This window comes from Nelumbo lutea, chromosome 1, assembly GCF_056320005.1.
Source record: "Nelumbo lutea isolate HS-2025 chromosome 1, American lotus-T2T, whole genome shotgun sequence".
Classification (NCBI taxonomy): domain Eukaryota; kingdom Viridiplantae; phylum Streptophyta; class Magnoliopsida; order Proteales; family Nelumbonaceae; genus Nelumbo; species Nelumbo lutea.
Window position 1 is genome coordinate 151,146,376 of NC_142684.1, and position 23,147 is coordinate 151,169,522.

Sequence of the window (23,147 nt, forward strand, 5' to 3'; positions counted from 1 at the left end):
TTTAAAAGGATGGTTATAGGCATTGATAACAGGAGGCCTTTTGCTACACCTAAACAATGAACACTTTTGCTTAGGTAGGTATCTCAGATATTTCTCATGTTTCTCATAGCTCCTGCAGTTCTACCATGTCTTACTTTCATAGTGTTAAGGAATGGTTATCTCAGTGGTGTAATTTTTATATTGTAGTTCAGCTTGACAAAGTGAAGTGCACTTGAAAAGTTTTTTATTGTGGATACAAGTACATTTTGTGGTGTTGTGCTCTTATGGTATGTTTGTAGTCTTCAATATTAGAATGCCAAATTCCAATTCTATATATAATTGCCAACTACTATGTATCAACTAAGGCAAATAATTGTTTGGGTGAGGTTGTTCATTCTGATTAATGGAAAGTGGGCTTACTGTATTTTCCTACATACTTTTTTCTCCTTGTTAAAGATTTTCTCCCATAATGTTTGTCCTTCTCTTAAGAAACCTCCACACTTATATGGTGTTCAATGAGATAACCAGATGTACAATCTTACCATGGATTGACTATGGTGACCATCATTTTTCTCATCAACTTTGGTTTTTTATTGGGTAAACTTCTCATGAACTTAGTTATTTGAAATATAACAAAACGAAACAACACTTGTCCCTACCCATAGAATGGGTACAATTTGTAGTCTGCTGGTAAATTCTTGAAGTGTGTGATTTCTCATTGAGAGGAAGGTTCCTAGCCCTTATTCATCAATTGCTTTGTCATATTTGTTTGCTGAAATACAGCAGTAGAAGAGGAAGAAGAAGAGAAGAAGTCTGAGAATGGGCGGCAATATGTTCTCAGCCGGTCCTAGAAGCTATAATATATATTTACAATAAGATGTTACAGGAATAGACTAGAATGCCCCTGATTAGTGATGGGACACCTAAGCATAATAAAATAAAATAAAACAGGTTTAGGCCCAATAACTAAAGGCCCATAACAGACTAAGAACTTAAATATAAAAGATAAAATAAGCCCACCAATACTTAACCGCTCAAACCAACACTCCCTCAAGCTAAGCATGGATGTCAGTCATGTTTAGTTTGCCAAGTAAGCCTATGGACTTCACTGAAAATAGTCCTTTTGTCAAAACATCAGTGTTAGAGTCAGTTAGAGAAGGGTGTTTTAGTCTTTTCCCTTTATGTATTGTGTTGGCTGTATGTCTCCTCACATGCAGGGGCATTTCAGTCTTTTGTGTTAGAATGTTAGAGTGATGTTCGGCTGATAAGAGTTCTTATTAGCCCAGTCTTATATTTAACTTATCTTGTAATTGGGCCTGTGTTAATGGGCCTAATCCTGTTTAGTGATTTAAGTCATCTGGGTGTCCCATCACTAATCTGGGGCATCCCAGTAATTTCTTGTACCTTGTAGTATACTCATCTATAAATAAAAGACTGGTCGACTGCCTAGTACAGTTCGACATTCTCTTCAGTTCTGTGGTTCTCTTCTCCTCCTTGCTACTTCGAGTATAGCTCTTCAGATTACATGGTATCAGAGCATTAGCTCCTTCCTAGTTTCAGCAGGTGCACTCTCTTCTCTTGCTGTCTTTTCATCTTCTCTCTTCCTTTTCTGGGTTGCTGCAGTAAAGACCTAGGAGTGTAAGAGAATAAAGCAAGTTCGAACCTAGGGTTTCTCTTGGTTGTAGGACTCAAGGGAAATAAGACCCAGAAGTAGATGTCCTACTAGATTATTTCCAGCAAGTAGTAGCTATTGGGCTACTAAGAGAGGTCTGTATAGGACAGACCTGGTTGAGGGCTGATTCAGAAGTCCTAGCACTAGCCGAAAGGGGGAGAACTTCCTCTACAGTTACAGCTTCGTGCTCCAGCAAGACTTGTGCAGAACAAGTGGTAAAGACTTAGCTTCTTCTACAGTTGCAGTTTCGGTGCATCAGCTTCTACAGTTGCAGTCTCGGTGCATCAGCAAGACCTTTACTTTTTACCAGAACTGCGACAACTTTTGCACCACACAGTTGCAGCCTTAATCTTTTACCAGCACTGTGAACTGGTTCAGTTATAGACCTCTACTTGCTACTGTACCCGAACTGTGAACACTTCTACCAGTACTGTGAACACAGTGACCACTTTGGCCAGTCCTTAACAGAATCACCTATAGTACTGTGAACAACTCTTGGACTGAAGCCAGGATGTCCTCACTATCCGGTGAAGTTTCCTCTAGAGATAACAGACCTGTCACAAGGTCCTCAAACCTGGAAAACCCTAATCTGCACAGTTTGCAGATTACAAGTGTGCTACTGGATGAGTACAACTTCAGAGTGGCCCGTCTCTGCAATGCTGTTCATTACCTCTCGTGAACTCACTGGCTATTTGGATGGAGACAAGAAACAACCAGAAATTGGCAGTCCTAAATACACCGTGTGGCGCAAGGAAAATGCCACAGTCATGTCTTGGTTGCTGGCCTCTATGACTCTTAGGGTGGCCAGAACTGTTCATCACTTCCCTATAGCTGCTAAAATTTGGGAGAAAGTATCTAAGACATATGGCCAGAAAAAGAACAATGCTAGAATCTACAGGTTGAACCAAGACATTGCAGCCCTAAGGCAAGGAGACATGTCCGTGGCAACCTACTTTGCAACACTAGAAGGCCTTTGGGAAGAGCTTGACCACCACTTGATTTTGGATTGGGAAAATGCCAATGATAAGGGGAGGCATGACAAGCAGATTGAGGAGGGCAGAGCCTTCAAGTTTCTGGCGGGTCTTGACCTTGTATATGAAGGTATAAGGCCACGGATTTTAGGGAGAGAAATTACTTGAGCTTCACCATGTCTACTACTTGGTGAGGAATGAAGAAGTAAGGAGAAAGGAGATGCAAGTTGACTCCCAGACACATTCAACAGAACTACCTGGAGAACATTCAGCCTTAGTCTCCACTAAGGGGAATATATTTTCAGACAAGAAGTCCCTGAAGTGTACCCATTGTGGTGGTGAGAAACACACAAAGGAGAAATGTTGGGTCTTGTACCCTCATCTGAAGCTAGCTATTCTGAGAAAGGACAAAAGGCAACATAAGGGCCACACAATAAGTGGGAATCTTGCCACCAACAATAGTAGTGACAACTCACAGAGTACTCAGACAGTGTCCTCTTCCACCGCAAGGTAGGCTGTTGACTCCTCTGGACCAAGTACTTCGGGCTTCACAGTAGTGAGGTAGAGGTTCTCAATTGGGCATTAGCCCGTCTGAAGAACAATTCTTTAGCTTCCACCTTTCTTGCCAAATCAGGTACAACCTTTGCATTTAGTGCAACTAGTTCCATTAATTCTACCTCTTGGGTGGTTGATTCCGGAGCCACTGACCATATGACACATATGTCCTCCTTATTCTCTACATATCATTTGTTGTCTGGCCAGGATAAGATGAGAGTAGCTGATGGGTCCCTCTCCACCATCTCTGGAATGGAAAGGGGGTGGTTGACCTAAGCAAGGATCTCTCTCTTAAATCAGTCCTACATGTTCCTAGTCTTACATCAAATCTGTTGTCTGTTTCAAAGCTTACAAAAAATTTGAACTGCAATATAACTTTCTTTCCTTCTCATTGTGTTTTCCAGGACAGATTGGCGAGGAGAACGATTGTGAGTGGTCATGAGTATGGGGGCCTCTACTATTTTGATGAAGATGTCAGCTCAGCCTTGCAAGCTTCTACTACTAGTCCAGAATGTGTGGAGTCAATAGCTAGGCTGCACTTGTGGCATGCTAGGCTAGGTCATTTGTCTTTTTCTTCTTTAGCAATGTTGTTTCCTGAATTATGTAAGGACATTCCGAGTCAGAGTTTAATTTGTGATGTGTGTCAAATGTCAAAACAATGCAGATCAATGTATCCAATTTCTAGAAATGAAATTCAAGCCCCTTTTGATTTGGTTCATTCTGATGTTTGGGGTCCTTCTCCCATTGTTTCCATTGATGGCTTCCGTTACTTTATCAGTTTTATTGACCATTATTCTCGGTGCACTTGGATTTATCTGTTGAAAGGACGTGATGAAGTTCCCTGGATAACTATGATGTTTTGCAAGATGGTTGAAACACAATTTGATAAAAAGATCAAGCAATTCCGTTTAGACAATGCAGCTGAATACTTTGAAAGATCCCTGAACTCATTCATGGAAGATGCAGGCATGTTACATCAATCATCATGTGCTTACACCCCTCAGCAAAATGGGGTTGCTGAGCGCAAGAACAGACACCTATTGGAGACAACTCGAGCCCTTCTTTTCTAGCACAATGTGCCCAAGCAATATTGGTCTCAAGCTGTTCTCAGTGCATCATACCTGATAAATCAGATGCCATCTAAGGTATTGGGTATGAAGACCCCTTTCTCTGTTTTGTGTTCCACTCTTCCAGAAGTTCCTCTTCCCCCACGGGTTTCTAGCTGTACATGCTTCATACATGTTAAGGATCCAAAGAAAACCAAGCTAGATCCTAAGGCTACAAAGGGAATATTTTTGGGGTACTCTCCTACACAAAAGGGGTATAAGTATTATGATCCTGTCTCTAAGAAAAAATGTCACCAGAGATGTAGTTTTTTTTGAGTCTAAACCCTATTTCCAGTCTTCTCAGAATCCTCTTCAGGGGGAGAGTAGTGGGATGGAAGAGGATTCTCATTCTCCCTTCTTTTTTGTTCCCATTTCATCACCTTCCACTACTACTAGCTGTAACATTCTGGGTCAACCTAGTGAGACTCCCACTGTGCCAGTTACTTCTCCAGATTCGGCTGATGCTTTTGAAGGTTCCGGTGAACAAGAGAAAGAGATACTTACATACAATAGAAGGAAGAAGGCCCCTCAACCTCATGATTGCAACCAGTTGAACTCAGATCAATCTGTCTCTGCAATCCAAGGTAATTTTGACTCACTCAATTCAGATCTGGATCTTCCTATTGCTCTCCGTAAGCCTGTTCGCTCTTGTACCACTCGGCATCCCATAGCTGATTATGTTTCTTACTCACACTTATCCCCTGCCTATCACTCCATTGTGTCTACTCTTTCCTCTGTATGTATCCCTTCTAGGTATTCAGAGGCGGCATTTGATCTAAGGTGGAAAGAAGCCATGAATGAGGAGATGAAAGCCCTAATGAAAGCAAGGACGTGGGAATTGGTGGACCTGCCAGAGGGGAAAGGCACTATTGGGTTTAAGTGGGTATTCACAGTAAAGCATAGGGAAGATGGGTCAATTGAGAGGTACAAGGCTAGACTTGTGGCAAAGGGATTTACACAAAAAGAAGGAATTGACTACAAGGAAACCTTTGCCCCAGTAGAAAAGTTCAACACAATCAAGGTTCTACTGTCACTAGCAGCAAAATTCTCTTGGGGACTTCATCAGCTGGATGTGAAGAATGCCTTCCTAAATGGTGATCTTCATGAAGAGGTATTCATGGAACCCCCACCTGGATATGATGTTGGAAAGAAGGTATGTAAACTAAGGAAAGCATTATATGGTTTGAAGCAATCTCCCCGGGCATGGTTTGAGAGACTTTGTTTGGCCATGAAGAAAGTAGGGTACACTCAGAGCAGTGCAGATCATACATTGTTTACAAGGAGACAGGATGACAAACTTACAACACTCATTGTGTATGTGGGTGATATGGTGATTACTGGAAATGATGTGAAAGAGATGAAGAGGCTGAAGGAGTTCTTAGCTTCAGAATTTGAGATCAAAGACCTGGGAAATCTGAGATACTTTCTTGGGATTGAAGTTGCTAGATCAAGAGAAGGAATCTACATATGTCAAAGAAAGTATGTGCTATATCTCCTAGAGGAAACAGGCATGATGGGGTGCAGGCCAACAGACACTCCAATAGAACCAAGCCATGGATTACAAGAATCAATGGGTGAGGAATACCGTGATAAGGAAAGGTACCAAAAATTGGTAGGAAAACTAATAAACTTATCCCTTACTCGGCCAGACATTGCCTATGCAGTGCATGTTGTCAGTCAATTCATGCACTCACCAAAGGCCCCTCATATGAGAACAATGGAAAGAATCCTCAGATACTTGAAGACTTGCCCAGGGAAAGGAATTCTATTCAGAAAAAAACAGCAGACTTGAAATTGAAGCCTACACTGATGCTGATTGGGCTGGGTCTGTTGGAGACAGAAAATCAACCTCAGGTTACCGTACATTCTTGGGAGGAAACCTAGTCACATGGCACAGTAAGAAGCAGAATGTTGTCACTAGATCAAGTGCAGAAGCAGAATACCGGGCTATGGCACACGGGGTTGCTGAACTCTTATGGCTTAGAACTCACCTTAATGAGCTTGGTATCAAGATTGAGGGTCCTCTCAAGCTGTATTGTGATAATAAAGCTGCTATCAACATTGCCAACAATCCCGTACAACATGACAAGACAAAACATATTGAAATTGATCGACACTTTGTCAGAGAGAATTATTTCAGGAGAACTCTGTGTACTTTATACTCCATCAGAGATGCAGATTGCAGATGTATTAACAAAAGGGCTAGCATCAACAAAGTTCAGGGACATACTTGGCAAGCTAAACATGATTGATATCCATGCTTAGCTTGAAGGGGAGTGTTAGAATGTTAGAGTGATGTTCGGTTGATAAGAGTTCTTATTAGCCCAGTCTTATGTTCATCTATAAATAAAAGACTGGTCGACTGCCTAGTACAGTTCGACATTCTCTTCAGTTCTGTGGTTCTCTTCTCCTCCTTGCTACTTCGAGTATAGCTCTTCAGATTACATTTTGTATCTTATTTTTTCAAATGCTAAGTATATAGTTGACTGGGTTAGACGAAGAGACTAACCAGTTTGACACTTTCTCCCCTTCCTTCTTCTTTCTTCTTTCTCTCTCTTCTCTTCTCTGTTCGGCTGAACACTTTCATGGTATCAGAGCACCAGTATTAGAAGCCAACTGCAACCTTTTGTCTTCTCCTTTATTTTCTTGTTTTTTTTTTCTTTCTGGGTGTGTGAAATCTGGATTAAAGAAGAAGAAACTCAGGTCTCTGCGGCAGCATCTAGAGGTTCATGACAGTAGGGTTTCTGTTTCTGCGGCAATACCTAAGGTTTCACGACAGTAAGGGTTCTGCAAAACTCTTTTTTATGGTGTGAGAAATCTGGGTTAGAGGACTGTGAAGTAACCCAGATTTCTGGTTCTGGTGATAGTAGGCGATTACAGCAGTTCGAGTGAACAAGAAACCCAAGGTTTTGTTTGTGTGTGGACTGCTGTCACTATATGTGACAGCTGTGGTGTTCGAGTAGGTGTAGTGGTTGTGGTCTGACCCTCTAATGAGCAGTTTCAAGAGGGATTTTGGGTGTTTTTAAATCTGCTTGTGCGCAGATCAGTGGTGTTTAAAGTGGCCGAATGCATGCTAGGGCAAGCTAGTGGTAACTTTAAGTGTGTTGGTGTGGAAGTAGAAGGACAGTAGTGCATTAGCTGAATTTTTTTTGTGACCAGCTTCGTAGAGTGATATGGCATCGGTGGGTGATTTGAGTGGTGACTAGAAATCGAGTGTGATGATATCCCCTGAATTTTTAAGTGTACAAATGACATCCATCAAACTCAACGGTGAAAACTATGTTCTATGGGCCAAGTCGGTGGAAGTGTTTCTGAAGGCCAAGAAGAAAGTGAAACATGTACGGGAGGAGAAACTGAGTGCTGAATCCCCGGGTTTTAGTGATTGGGAGCAAGATGATGCTCAGATCATGACATGGTTGTGGAATAGAATGGAGCCAAAAAATCAGTGTTTACTTCATGTTTTTAGATACAGCGAGGGATATATGGGAACATGCCAAGAAACTCTATTCGGGATAAGACAACACTATAAGGGTTTATCAACTTTATCGAGAATACTTCAGTTTGCAGCAAGGAAATCAGACTCTTGAAGAATATTATTCTAGCATGAAAAATCTTCGGAATGAACTTAACATCTATCGTCCCTTAACCTCGGACGTTAAAATTTAGTAACAAAGGGAACAACTTGATGTTATGCGGTTCTTGGTGGAAAAGAAAGCAGAGTATGAACCAGTCAGGGCACAAATATTAGGAGGATCTACTCTCCTGACTCTTGAAGAAGTGTTTGCTCGTCTCGGTAGGTTATCTCTTAGCCCCTCAGAGAGTAACATAACTTTCGATAGATCAGCACTGGTTAGTACTTGAGGTGGTTCTTATGGGCAAAGAGGAGGTGGCTGTACAGTTAAGGGGGCCTTGGTAATCCTATGGGTGGTTATACCAGTGGAGGAGGTCATGATTTAGGGGGAGGCCGTGGAAGAGGAAGGGGGAGCACAACAAGGAAGTGCACACATTGTGGAAGAGAATGACGCAGTTAATTTTTGTTATGATTTACATGACCCACCATCCACATGGGCTAATCATGCAGCTGTTGGTGGTAGTGAAGTTAGTGATACTCAACTAGTTGATCCAATATCTTCTACAATCACAACTACTTGTGGGAGGGAGATGATGAGTATTCCCAGAGAGGAGTATGAGAAATTTCTTCAGGCCACTACACTCTAGAACACTGCCACTCTTGCTCATTCAGGTATAGCTTGCCTAGCATCCAAACCTTCACCCTCCAATCACATGATTGGGACTCCAGCTGTGTTTTCCTCCCTTTCTCCAACCTCTACATCAAATAACGTTACCCTTGCTAATTGATTTACTTCCCCCATCTATGGTGTTGGTAATGTTGCCACTGCATCTCTACCTTTGTCTTCTGTGTTATATGTTCCCAAGTTTCCTTTTAATCTTATGTTCGTTAGCAAACTAACTAAATCTCTCAATTGTTCTATCACATTTTACCCTTCCTCTTATGTTTTCAGGATCTAACGATGGGGAAGAAGATTAGTGGAGGGCATGAAGCTGGCGGATTGTATTATCTTGACGGTGGAGGCTCTGCAGTTGTGCTTCAAACCTCCTTGACTCCTCTTCAGTAGCATTGTAGACTCGACCATCCATTTCTTAAAGTTCTCAAGCTTCTTGTTCCATCATTGAGTAGTCAGTCATCTTTGCAGTGTGAGTTGTGCCAGTATGGAAAACACCACCGGGTTTCCTTCAGTTCTAGAGTTGATAGTCGTATGTCATTTTGAGTTAGTTCATTCGGATGTTTGGGGTCCAATTAGAATTGAATCGTACAATGGTTACAGATATTTTTGTAATTTTTGTTGATGGCTGTTCCAGAATGACATGGCTTTATTTAATGAAAGAAAGAAGTGAATTATTTTCCATTTTCCAAAAATTTCATGCTAAAGTGCATACACAATTTGGTGTTTCACTTAAAATTTTTCGTTATGGCAATGGTAGAGAGTATTTTCTTTCTTCCTTTCAGCAATACCTAGAACAACATGGTATAATTCATCAGACCTCTTGTGCCTACACTATAGACATCTACTTGAAACAACTCGGTCTCTTCTTCATCATATGAATGTTCCTAAATGATTTTGGAGTGATGCAGTCCTTACTGCTTGTTTTCTCATTAATCGCATGTCCACATTTGTTCTCGATGGTCGTTCTCCGTTCTCTATCTTGTTTCCTACTTTGTCTCCATTTCCCTTGACACCCAGAATCTTAGGGTGTGTGTGCTTTGTTTAGAATCTTGGTCCTGATTTAGACAAGTTGGATGCTCGCACCATTAAATGTGTCTTCCTTGGCTACTCTAGGACCCAAAAAGGGTTAAATGCTACAATCCTATTACCCGAAAATCCTTTGTCTTGATGTTACATTTTTTGAATTAGTGCCTTACTTCTCTGGTTCCGATACATATCCTTTGCCTACGGAGGTTCCTCTTCCTCTTCCGGTTGACGATTCCATTCCGGTGGTTCCTCTTGTGCCTATGTCTCCCCGGCCCCGTTACAGGAGTGTCCTGAACGACCACCAATTCGTCAAGTATATTCAAGTGTATACTCATCGACAAAGGCCAGCACCTCCACCACCTACTCCGGTGGCAGATCCAGCCTCTTCCACATCTGACTTGGCTTCTGATCTTGACTTTCCTATTGCATTGTAGAAAGGTAAACATAGTTGCATACTTCACCCCATATCCAATTATATTTCTGTATCTCACCTTTCTGCTTTCCATCACTAGTTTATTACTTTGTTGTCCTCTGTATCCATTCCTAAGGATGTTCAGGAGGCTCTTACATCACCAGGGTGGCGGAAGGCCATGGAAGAGGAACTCTCTGCTCTTCATCACAACCAAACATGGGAACTCACCACTCTCTCCCCAGGTAAGCGTGTTGTTGGTTGTAAATGGGTGTATGCTGTTAAGTATCTACCGGATGGAAGAGTGAAACGCCTGAAAGCCCGTTTAGTTACAAAAGGGTATTCTCAACTTTATGGTGTAGACTATATTGAAACCTCTCCAGTTGCAAAGATTGGCTTCGTCCATGTGTTAATTTCCTTATTTGTCATGCATGATTGGCTTTTATTTCAGCTTGATATTAAAAATGCCTTTCTTCATGGTGATCTTCTAGAGGAGGTGTACATGGAGCAACCATTGCTTAGGGGGGGGGGATGGTAAGGTGTGTAAGCTCAAGAAAGCAATTTATGGGCTTAAACAATCTCACCGTGCTTGGTTTGGAAAATTTAGTGAGGTGGTGAAGGAGTTTGGAAGGAGACAATGTCAAGTTGATCATGTAGTATTTAGCTATGAATGTGGTTGGGAAGATCTTGTTGGTAGTTTATGTGGATGACATAGTCATAACTGGCAGTGATAAAGTTGGGATTGACAGATTGAAGACCTTCCTACAAGATCACTTTTAGACAATAGATCTTGGGAAATTGAAGTATTTCCTGGGTATAGAAGTTGCTAGATCAAAGCAGGGCATAAACCTCTGTCAAAGGGAAATATGTACTTGATCTGTTGGAAGAAACAGGGTTACTAGGTGCTAAACCAACTGAAACCCCCATGGAGCTGAATGTGAAGTTGGGAAGTGACACAGGTGAATTGTTTGATAATCCTGAAAGGTATAGAAGGCTAGTGGGAAAACTGAATTATCTAACTATCACTAGGCCTGATATCTCATTTGTTGTCAGTACGATAAGTCAGTTTATGTAGAGTCCTCGGGTACCTCACTGGGATGCAGTTCTTAGGATTGTGCGATATTTGAAAGGGGTTCCAGGTCGTGGGTCACTGTATAAGCCAGGGGGTAATCTTGAAATAGTTGGATACACTGACGCAGACAGGGCTGGATCTGTATCAGACAGAAGATGGTAGCAAGAAGTAATACAGAAGCATAATACAGGGCCATGGCACACATTGCATGTGAACTAGTGTGGTTGAAGAATATATTGCAGGAAATCGGGTTCTTAGTAAGCAAACCCATGAAGCTATATTGTGACAATTAGGCTGCAATTCGCATCTCATCCAACCCAGTTTTCCATAAGAGAACTAAACACATAGAGGTAGATTGTCACTTTGTAAGGGAAAATGTCATTAATGATGTGGTAAAGACAGAGCATGTGAGAACAGGTGATCAATGGGCATATCTGTTCACAAAAGAGTTGAGTTCAGGGAGAGTGAGCTACATATGTAACAAGCTGGGATTATATGATATATATTCTCCAGCTTGAGGGGGAGTGTTAGAGTCAATTAGAGAAGGTTATTTTAGTCTTTTCCCTTTATGTATTGCGTTGGTGGTATGTCTCCTCACATGCAAGGGCATTTCAGTCTTTTGTATCTTATTTTTTCAAATGCTAAGTATGTGGTCGACTGGGTTAGATGAAGAGACTAACCAGTTCGACACTTTCTCCCCTTCTTCTTTCTTCTTTCTCTCTCTTCTCTTCTCTGTTCGGCTGGACACTTTCAATCAACAATTTGCATCTCAGAGGGAGTATAAGGAATTTAAAGTTCACCCGAGACAATTCTCTCTCTTACAAAGTGTCGGTCAATCTCAATATGCTTAGTCATATCATGTTGTATTGGGTTATTTGCAATGTTGATGGTGGCCTTGTTGTCATAATACAGCTTGAGAGGACCATCAACCTTCATCCCGAGCTCACCAAGGAGGGTCATAAGCCACAATAGTTCTGCTACACCATGTGCCATAGCCCCGATATTCAGCTTCTGCACTTGATCTTGCAACCACATTTTGCTTTTTAATTCGCTATGTAACCAGATTCCTTCCAACAAATGTGCAATATCCGGAAGTAGACTTCCTATCTCCAACTGATCCAGCCCAATCTGCATCAGTATATGCCTCAATTTCAATTTTATTGTGCTTTCTGAACAAAGTTCCTTTCCCCGGACATGTCTTCAAATACCTGAGGATCCTTTCAACTGCTTTCATATAAGGAATCTTTGGAGAGTCCATGAACTGGCTGACAACATGCACTGGATAAGCTATATCAGGTCGGGTAAGAGATAGATATATCAATTTTCCTACCAACTTTTGCTATCTTTCTTTATCGGGGCAGTCCTCTCCAACCGATTCTTGGAGACAATATTTTTGCTCTGTTAGAGTATTTGCTGGTCTACTCTCCACCATACCTGTCTCTTCTAGGAGACCAAGGATATACTTCCTTTAACATATATAAATGCCCTCTTGTGACCTTGCAACTTCAATTCCAAGGAAGTATCTCACATGGCCTAAATCTTTGATCTGAAATTCAGATGCCAAGAACTCCTTCAATCATTTTACTTCTTCCGGATTGTTCTCTGTAATCACCATATCATCCACATAGACTATGAGTGTTGTAAGCTTGCTATCTTGTTTTCTTATGAACAAGGTATGATCTGCAGCACTCTGAGTGTATCCCACTTTCTTCATGGCCCCACAGAGTCTTTCAAACTAAGCTCGAGGAGATTGCTTAAGTCCATATAATGCTTTCCTTAGCCTACATACCTTCTCATGAAAGTCATAATCAAATGGAGGATTCATGAATACCTCCTCATGTAGATCGCCATTCAGGAAAGCGTTCTTCACGTCCAACTGATGTAGCTCCCATGAAAAATTTTCAGCTAATGACAATAGAACTCGGATTGTGTTAAGCTTTGCAATTGGAGCAAAAGTCTCCTTGTAGTCAATCCCTTCCTTCTGAATAAACCCTTTTGCCACTAGCCTAGCCTTATATCTTTCAATAGACCCATCCTCGTACTTCATAGTGAACACCCACTTACATCCCACAGTGCTCTTCCCTTCTGGTAGATCCACTAAATTCCCAAGTCTTAGCCTTCATTAAGGCTTTCATTTCCTCATTCATAGCCTCTCTCCATCTAGGGTCAGGCATTGCCTCTAAGTACTTAGCAGGAACATGAACAAAAGAAAAAGTAGACACAAAGGAATAATAACGAGGAGATACACATGAATAAGAAACGTATTCAGCAATGGGACGTCGAGTAGTACAAGAATGGGTAGGCTTACGAAGAGCAATAGGAAGATCCAAATCAGAAGTATGAGTGATAGGATTACCTGGAACCATTGGGATAGTTTGATCTGAGTCCGATTGGTTGTTTCCATAAGTTGGAGGATCTTTTTTCCTTCTTCTATAGGGGATTCTCATATCTTTCTATTGCCTAATAGTGTTATCAGTCACATTCTCAACATCAGGAGCAATAACAGGTTTAGTGGGAGTCCCACCAGATTCACCTGGGCAGTCAGGAGCAGTAACAGGTTCAGTGAGAGTCTCACTAGATTCACCTAGGCAGCTAAAACTTGGAGGATCAGGAGGAGAAGATGGAAGACCCGAGGCTGAAAGAGGCACAAAGGAGGGAGAAGAAGAATCCTCTTCCATCCTACTAGTCCCCCCGAAGAGGATTCCTGGAGGACTGAAAATAGAACTAAGACTCGAAAAACACCACATCCTTGGTGACATAGTTTTTCTTGGTAACTGGATCATAGCACTTATAATCTTATTGTGTGGGAGAGTACCCTAGAAAGACCCCTTTTGTAGCCCTAGGATCCAACTTAGTTTTCTTAGGATCATTGACATGAACAAAACACACACAACCAAAGACTCTAGGAGGAATAGGGAAATCTGGAAGGTTAAGACAAGGGACAGAGAAAGGAGTTCTCATACCCAACACTCTAGATGGCATTCGATTTATCAGATACGGTGCTGTAAGGACTGCTTGAGACCAAGAGTGCTTGGGAATCTTGTGCTGAAATAGTAGGGCTCGAGCCGTCTCAAATAAATGTCTATTTTTGTGCTCAACATCCCCATTCTGTTGAGGGGTACTAGCACAATATGACTGATGTAACATGCCTGCATCCTCCATGAACAGATTCAAGGAGCTTTCAAAATATTCAGCAACATTATATGAACGGAATTGCTTAATTTTCTTACCAAATTGAGTTCCAATCATTTTACAAAATGTCATGGTTATCCGTGGTACTTCATCACACCCTTTTAACAAGTAGATCCATGTGCATCGTGAATAATGATCAATAAAGCTGATAAAGTAACAAAAGCCATCTATAGAAATAAGAGGTGAAGGGCCCTATACATCAGAATGAACTAAATCAAAAGGAGGTTGAACTTCATTACTAGAAATTGGATAAAGAGTTCTGCATTGTTTTGACAACTAACACACTTCACAAACCAAACTCTGACTCAAAACACACTTGAACAACTCAGGAAACAATCCTTGCATTGAAGAAAAAGGTAAATGACCTAGTCTAGCATGCCAGAAATGTAACCTAGCTATTGAATCCTCATTATCTCTTCGTCAATCTATACTGAAAGACACAATGAGTAGGAAAGAATGTTATGCAACAGTTTAAATTTTTGGTAAGCTTAGAAACAAACAAGAGGTTGGAAGCAAGATTGGGAACATGTAGAACAGATTTAAGAGAGAGATCTTTGCTTAGGTTAACCTCTCCTTTCCCCGAGATGGTGGAGAGGGAACCATCAACAACTCTCATCTTATCTTGACTAGACATCAAATGATAAAAAGAAAATAAAGAAGGCATGTGTGTCATGTGGTCAGTAGCACTGGAATCAATAATCCAAGAATTATACACTATAGGACTAGTCACACTGTGAGTAGAGACAATACCTGATTTGGCAAGAGAGGTGGAAGCAAGGGAATTGTTCCTTAGACGAGCCATGGCTCGGCTAAGGATTTTTACCTCATCAGCAGTGAAATCAAAGGACCCTGATGTGCGGGAATTAGTGATATGTCCCATTAGAGATGGTGCAACTGTAGGTGTGTTTTTTGGGCTTTCACCATTGTTACTTATGACAACATTTCCACTTGTTGTTTGACTCTTCTGAGACTTCTTGTCTTTCCATAAAGCAGCTGGTTTTAGGTGAGGATAAAGAATTCAGCATGTCTCTTTCAAATGTCTGTCACCTCTACAATGAGAGCACTTGAGATGCCTCTTGTCTGAATGCTTGCCCCCTTTTTGGGTTGAAGAAATCAAGGCTGAATGCTCAACAGGCTGAACTTGGATGTCAACTTGCATCTCTTTCCTTCTAACCTCTTCATTCCTTACAAGATAGTAGACATGATGTAAATTGAGAAGTTCATCCCTTCTCAAAATTTGGGATCTTATGCTCTCATACATCGGGTCTAGGCCAGCCAAGAACTTAAAATCTCTGCCTTCTTCAATTTGTTTATCATGCCTCTCCTTATTTCTTGTATTTTCCCAATCAAGTACAAGGTGGTGGTCTAGTTCTATCCACAGTTCTTCTAAAGTTGCAAAGTAAGTTGCAACAGACATATCCCCTTGTCTCTATGCAACAATATCTTGGGTTAGCCTATAAATTATTGCATTGTTTTTCCGCTGTCCATAGGTTTTAGACACTTTCTCTCAAATCTTAGAGGCTGTAGGGAAGTGCTGAACAGTCCTAGCTACTATTGGAGTCGTTGAGGCAAGCAGCCAGGACATCAATAGCATTCTCCTTACGCCAGGTTGAATAACTAGCATTATCCTCTTTAGGTTCCTGTTTCTGTCCATCTAGATAACCCATAAGTTCCTGGAAGTAATGAAAAGCTTGGCTGAAACAGACCATTCTCTGAAGTTGTATTCATCTAACAACACACCGGTGATCTGCAAGCTATGCATATTTGGGTTTTCCAAGTTTGAAGACCTCCCACCAGTCCTATTGTACTTAGAGGTCACTTCTCTTGATATTGAAGACATATTCTTCTTCTTACAGCAACCAAAGCTGTAATCTCAATGAGAGGAACAAGATTTCAGACTTACCAGAGCTGTTACTAGGCTGAAAACACCCTCTGTAACTGGACTGAAGCACTCTCTGTAACCAGTTCTGGGCTGAGAGCAGCTTCTATGGTAAAAAAATAAAAAAACACTTCTGGAAGTCAAACCTGGGTTGTGACCACCCCTGCAATCTGTTCTAACTCCCAGACAACAACTAGGACTGTTCACTCAGTCCTTCCTAGATCTGTGCCGAATGGCTACTAACTGCTGCAGAACCACTAGTAGGGCATAAACTGCTGGGAAAAAACTTCTCCTAGGACACTACACCCAAGATAAACCCTAGACACAGTCCTTTCTGTTGTCTATGATCAGTTCTAGGACTTCTTCACAGTAGCAGAGATAAGAGAAAAGAAAAGAAAGAAGAGAGAAGAGGGAAAGAAAGGAACTAGCTGTAATCAGTCAGGCTGAATGGAGCTCTGATACCATGTTTGCTGAAATACAGCAGTAGAAGAGGAAGAAGAAGAGAAATCTGAGAATGGATGGCAATATGTTCTCAGCCGGCCCTAGAAGCTATAATATATATTTACAATAAGATGTTACAGGAATAGACTAAAATGCCTGTGATTAGTGATGGGACACCTAAGCATAATAAAATAAAACAAAACAGGTTTAGGCCCAATAACTAAAGGCCCATAACAGACTAAGAACATAAACATAAAAGATAAAATAAGCCCATCAACACTTAAACCACTCGAACCAACAATATTTATAGTAACTAGACTAGAAAGCTATATATTGGTTTGTTATTTGACTGCTATTTCATGCACAACCTTTCATCTTGTCATCATAAGCTCTGTGGTTCTGACATAGATTTGTAATGTTGGTTAGTCTTGCATACAACTGCTAAAGATGTTTCTTTTAACAGAAAAGTGAAAATCTATTAAAATCTGCAGAATTAATGATTAGGTACAAGATGTGCAGCAGTTATGAATAACTATCAAACCCCTTTGAGGTGGGGCTGGGGAGCAAAGATGAAAGGCTTGTGTCTTTCACCCTACTTCTGATAGTATTAGTAATTTATTTCTTAATGATTCCATTTTCATTATCTGGAGTAAATATCATGAGAACCTTCAAAGTGGCAGATGGTTTCGCTAGATCTGGTTTGGGAAAGGATATTTTGTATAGTGCTAATATATTGCCTTAATCAGCTTTTTGGGCCCTTGTTTTGTTCTTGCAAGGCCCCTTACATCCTCTCATGTACGCCCTTCCTCTTTCCTATTTAAAATACAAGCTATCTTTTCTCACAAAAAAAAAAAAAAAAGAAAAAGAAAAAAGAAGAGAACATTCAAACTGGAAGTTACCAATTAACTCACGTGTTAACATAAATGACACCACTAACCTGCAATTGCTACCCCTACCTGGGTTCAGATGCTCTCTTCACCCACTGCTATACTAAATCAGTCATATTAGATCCATAGTTCCATATACCTAGTTTACACCATAGGTTCACGTAGATTTGATTCTCAGGTTACAAAAAACTTACCCTTAATTAATAAAAGAAAAGAAAAGAAAATTACACATATGAACAAAGGGAAAGAAAATTGATTTTAATGGATATGCTGCTTCAGGAAAACTAGAGAAAATAGTATATCTTGTGCTATGATGTGAAGAAATGCAGAAGCATAAGTAATTGTTAGAGTTGGTCGAGTAAGGGTAACCTAGTCTTTTCATTATAGTTTAAGTAGTGTAGTGATGTGGCAATTTTGTTTTGTTTTTTATTTCTCTTGTCCCATACTTAAGTAGGGGTATATTTGACTTTGTACCCTTATTTTAATATAATAGAGATTATGGTCGACTAGGAGGGTTTAGACTCTCTAGTTCGACAGCTTTCTTCATCTTCTTTCTCTTTCTCTTTGAACAGGACTTATCTGAACCACTAAAACAGTAATAATTTTAATTGAAAAAAGAAAGAAAAGAAAATTTTCTGAAGTACTTAATGTCTTTATTTACAGGGAATGGTAATGAATTTTTATTGGTACTTTTTAGAAAGCTGCTGAAAGATAAATACATGAGAATCATACTCTGAAGTCTGAAGAATCACCAAAAGGCTATTGGGATATGAAATTGGTAAAACCCCTAATGAGATAAAAGTTCTACCAATAAATCAACTAACCTAAAGTTCTGCAAAAGTGTATCATGTCTCTTTTATCTTTTTTCCTTTTATTTTTTTAAATAGGGGAGAAGGGGAAGGGGTGTGAGGGCATGAAAAGCTAAACTATAATCATTGTCGACCAGATTACCTATACCTTCTTGACTGTAGTCTGTAAATAGTCTTTAAATATCACAACAGGAACTGTAAACTATTATTTGCATATTGTCAGGCCATCAGTTGAGGGTGCTACAAAGTACATATATGGAAAATTTTGATCTGATTGAATGATTCTATATATGTTTTCTTGAATGATCAGAAAAAAAAGTGTTCTAGAGAGAAGACCATGAATGGGATGATTACTTTCATCTGGTTGTGTTGGTCCTCTGAATTTTTTTATTTTTTTTATAGGAAGCAGAATTTGTGGGCACAGATTGGATCAATCCTTGTTTCACACATGCACACATGGATTATAATATTCCTTGACCCTTTGTTAATAATCCATTGTCTTGCTTCTGGTACTACATCTATTTTTGGTACTTGAAATTCGAAAATGTTTCATGTTGCTTCCCTTATTGTTCTTGTGGCAGAATGAACGGCCCCAATTGCCTGCTAGTTGTCAGCCTGCACTTGCAAAACTTATAAGGCGCTGCTGGTCAGCAAACCCCTCAAAGCGCCCAGATTTCAGCTACATTGTTGCAGCCTTGGAGAAGTATGATAAGTGTGTGAAAGATGGCCTTCCTATTCCTTCCCACTCTGGGCTGGTAAACCAAAGCATGATTTTTGAGCGCCTTAAGGGTTGCATTTCCACGAGCTCATCTGTACCAGTCTATTCCTAATTATCATAGAAGGTACCTTGATCTTCCATCTTATAGATTTATCATAATGGTAGGTTAAGCTTTTATGACTGAATATTTGATATTTTATTTTGTCATAGTCTAATTGTGCGTGAGGTGTCTAGGATGAACTAATGACAGTAAATGGTGGGGTTGAACCTCCAGCACGTTCCCCATATGAACTCAAATAAAATTGGTAAATTGTCTTTAGGGTCTAGCAGAGGGCATGGTTTAGTTCTTGGTATAGTATTATCATGTATCAATGACCAATCAGTACTTGTCATTCGTTGATGTGAAATTGCTTCAATTGAGAAGATGTATCTAGTGTTACCATAATAGATGTATTCTGGGTTTTTTGATGATGGTGCAACAGACAATGTATCTTTTTTTTTTTTTTTTTGTGTGTTCATGCCATGATGTAGTCCCTGGTAAGGTAAAGAATTTGCTTCACATAAGCACATCAACATCCGGGCCATTAGGGCTCTATAGTCACAAATCTGCTTGCTTTCCAAAGCCCCATTTTCAATTGCTAACTGACTAGAAATTGCTTGCTTTCAGTATGTCTGTGTGTGTGGTGGGGGGTAGGAGGGGGATATTCTGCCATCATCTAATAAAAACCAATTAAATACATACTTGGTTCAGATAAAACTTTTGACTTCCAAGGGAGTTGGTCTGGCTTCAGCTTCGGTTGTTCAAATTCTTGTCTTGTATTTGTATTCCACATTTGAAAGGATTCTACTCTACTGTGGCTTTGAATTGACTGAGGTGGGTTGGTGGGTTACTGGGTTTCAACTTTCAACGCCACACATGACAACATATTGAACCCTGTACAGACGTTTTTATATTATATATTATTAATTTACCTGCTTAAAGTTCCTGTCTGGCCTCCCAAATATATTTTACCAAGCGCTCTGTTCATACTTTTCTTTTTTGGGTAGAAGTGTCTGTTCATACTTCATACTCGTGCATCTCATCTGTATCTTACGGTAAATTGAATTGACAAGTTAGAGTTGATGGCTGAAGTGTATGGCTTGAAGAAGCAATATAACCCGTTTGATCTATAGACTTCTATATTGACCGTTTTCTTTCTTTTCTTTTTTTTTTTTTTTTTTTGGCATAACCGTTATCTTGTGCTCAAAGGCAGGATAACAGTTAGGAGATTGGCATCATGCGATCCCAATACAAAGTCATTGGATTTGGAGTGCATTAGTGGATTCGAACTAGATGAGGCAGGTGTCATTCTTCCAAGTGTATGCATGCATTTAGGCTCCATGTCAACAACGTGTTCAATGGGCTACGTAATTGAATCATGAGTAAATACATCAGTTGCTGGTACATGTGGGCTTTTCTGACGCTAGGCCCAATTCCTATTTGCCGCGTTGACTTAGAAATTTGTTGAAGTTCCATTAAAGATGTAAAATCCACTAATGAAAAAAAAAAAAAAAAAAACCTTAAATTAGAGGCTAAGAAATCATTTGACTGATTCTTATTTGGTCAATTAAAGTGGTGTTTGGTGCCATAGCATTCCGTTCTGATTGATGGTGTTGGAATTGGATGATGTTTCTTAAATTTGGGGAGTATTTCTATTTTCTTTGTACTCTGTGATGTGCTTATGTATTTCAAACTATAATAAAATATTAATGCTAAAACAACTTTTGTTTTTTCAATGCAACTCCATGTTTGCCAAACACCACCTAGATGAATTTTAAACTCATGGTTTACCCAAAAAGAGGCAAGACCGTGATTCGTGAAAGCGGAGTAGGGGTATATATGTGATGTTCTCTCTCTAGTCTCTACTACTCCCTAGGCTGTGGCGCCTTAATTTACGAATTTTAAGTAGAAAATTAATAGTAACTGGACATTTCGGAAATTGTTCAAAACGATGGAAAGAAAAAGCTTTTTTTATCGTTTATTTGCTTTAATCGAGCCACACGCCACACTTTTTGCCGAATAGGAACCAATGAGAGTGAGCAGGGAGGGACGCTTTCCTTCCTGAATGCCCTGGCCTCCACTCCATTAGAGGGGATTAGACCACCTCAGTTGCCAGTTTCCTAAGGCTGCAATCGGAATCTCAAATGGGCGCTTCTGCAAAGTGCAAACGCACAAAACGAGTCTGTCCCACTCACAAATTTTCGGCAATCTATAATGACTAAATAGAAAGTTCACCCGAAATATCTACTTTGTTTCACCACAGGTGAAATGAATCCAAAATTATTATAATCAACTCTAAGAAAAATAGAGAATAATGCTAAGAATAATCGGAAATGAAGAACGAGAAGTTCTTGTTTCAGTGTAATGATCCCACTCCAACATTTAGAAAATTTTCACAAAATTCCATTTTAGAAGAGTCCCATGACTCCTTGAGGATAAGAAATAAAAGGAATGGCAGAGAAAGACAAGTTGAAAATGAAATGCTTCAGTTGTCTTGCACCTTAAATCACTTATGGAATTTCATCCTTTTATCAGCAGAATCAGGCCTATATAAATGAAACAGAGATTGTGTAGGAGAAAAAGGAAATGGAGGATCAGTATGATGAAAAGAAAGCTCATTTCTTCTCTTCATTCCAAAAAAAGGGAAATTTACACAAAAACAAAGTTCCAAAATGCAGAATAAAACTCAACATCTGAACCAATCTTTTCTGGTTTCCGCCATTTTATTAACCCCAAACCCCCCATATCCTCTCCCCAATAAAACTCACAAATCTCCTTACCGAACTCTTCTCCAAATCCTCCACTTCTTCACTTTCGCCTATCTCACCACTACAGACCTCCAACGTTTCCAGATTATCCAGTTCCTCTCTTCCCGAAATCTCTTCGGGGCGCTTCCCATCATCCGACCCCTCATTGCACACTCTCTTCTTTTTCTCTTTTTTGCTCTTCGTGTTCGTCTTCTGCATCAAATCATCTTCAAAAGCATCAATTATCTCGTGAATCAGTTGACGATTAGGTGAAGAGTCCCAGCGAACCCAGTAGCTTGTATAGCACCTGAAGCAGTTGCAGTGAAACGAACTTGGGTGGTCTCCGGAAAGACTCTTGTGATTGTTTCTGGTTCGACCGCCGGAAAAGTTTCCCGAACTGCCGGAGCAAGAGATAAGATAAGCCAAGACTTCCCTATCTTCTGGTGACAGCGCTAGGGTGAGTGTCAGAATCGTCGCAGGAAGGAAAGCGAGCGGGTCCGAGACGACAGTGGGTGACGGGTGCACCTTGCCTTTCCTGCAGAGCTTCTTCATACCTGGTTGTTCTTCCTCTTTCCCTTCTGCAATGCTTTTGCCTATTTCTCGTGACTGCTCGTTCTCTCTGGTTTTTAGATGAAGCTGAGGGAGGACGGAGGTTGAAAACTCAGAACTTTGAAGGGTCGCTGAATCTTTTTTACTTTTTACTGTTTTACTTACATTCTGTTCTGCGGCTGAAGCCTTACATTCTGTTTTACTTACATACTGTTTTTACTTTGAAGGGTCGCTGAATCGAGTCATCCATCGATGTTAATGAGATGAGAGATGAGAGGTGTATAGATATGGAATCCTGTATGAAACGCGGTATTTCTCTGTTGTACTATAATATGGTGTGGGGTGTATTATAAATGTAGATTTGTAATGATATTATGGCACGTATACCCAACTGGTCCTTGCCTGATGCCCAAAGGGGGCCCACCTTTCTGATGGTGGGTCCAACATTCACGGGAGGTTTGGGGTCCACCACTGGTGGTCCTTACAACGGAAGATTCTCTTACGACGAGCAAAAAGATCAAGTGGTTTGGATGTTTTCCTAAAGTTGGACCCACGTTCTGTTGGACCATCTAACACTTGAACAAAGAACAGCTTGGTGTTACGTCCTTGTGCGTCCCGCCAATCAATCACTCGGCCGAAAGGAAAAGGGATTTGACTACGACGCCTTGATCCAGATTCCAGCCAACGGAGATGAAGACATCAACGTTGGGGTGGGGTCCACACTTCGTACCCGTTGATTATAGAATTGAATAGACCGTATGCACTTGTCCAAACTCTTTAAAGACTCTAAACTAAGAGTAGAACGGCTTGGGGCCTTCTTTGCTGCTTGGTGACTGGTGAGACCGAGA

General features: G+C 40.5%; 1 protein-coding gene across 7 annotated transcripts in view; it reads left to right on the forward strand.

Annotated features, from left to right (window-relative positions):
- The window catches only part of HT1 (Protein kinase superfamily protein), a 58,334-nt gene extending 35,644 nt beyond the window's left edge, over positions 1–22,690 (forward strand). For 2 of the 7 annotated variants that reach the window (XM_088953726.1, XM_088953757.1), the window contains 2 exons: positions 18,827–19,087; positions 20,217–20,521. In XM_088953726.1, coding sequence (XP_088809852.1) covers positions 18,827–19,075 — 249 coding nt within the window. In that variant the 3' untranslated portion in view covers positions 19,076–19,087; positions 20,217–20,521. Of the gene's footprint in view, positions 1–18,826; positions 19,443–20,212; positions 20,743–22,526 lie in introns of those variants that run through there. The other 5 variants (XM_088953746.1, XM_088953741.1, XM_088953751.1 and 2 more) reach the window with 4 other exon arrangements.
- Positions 22,691–23,147: the final 457 nt, after the last annotated feature.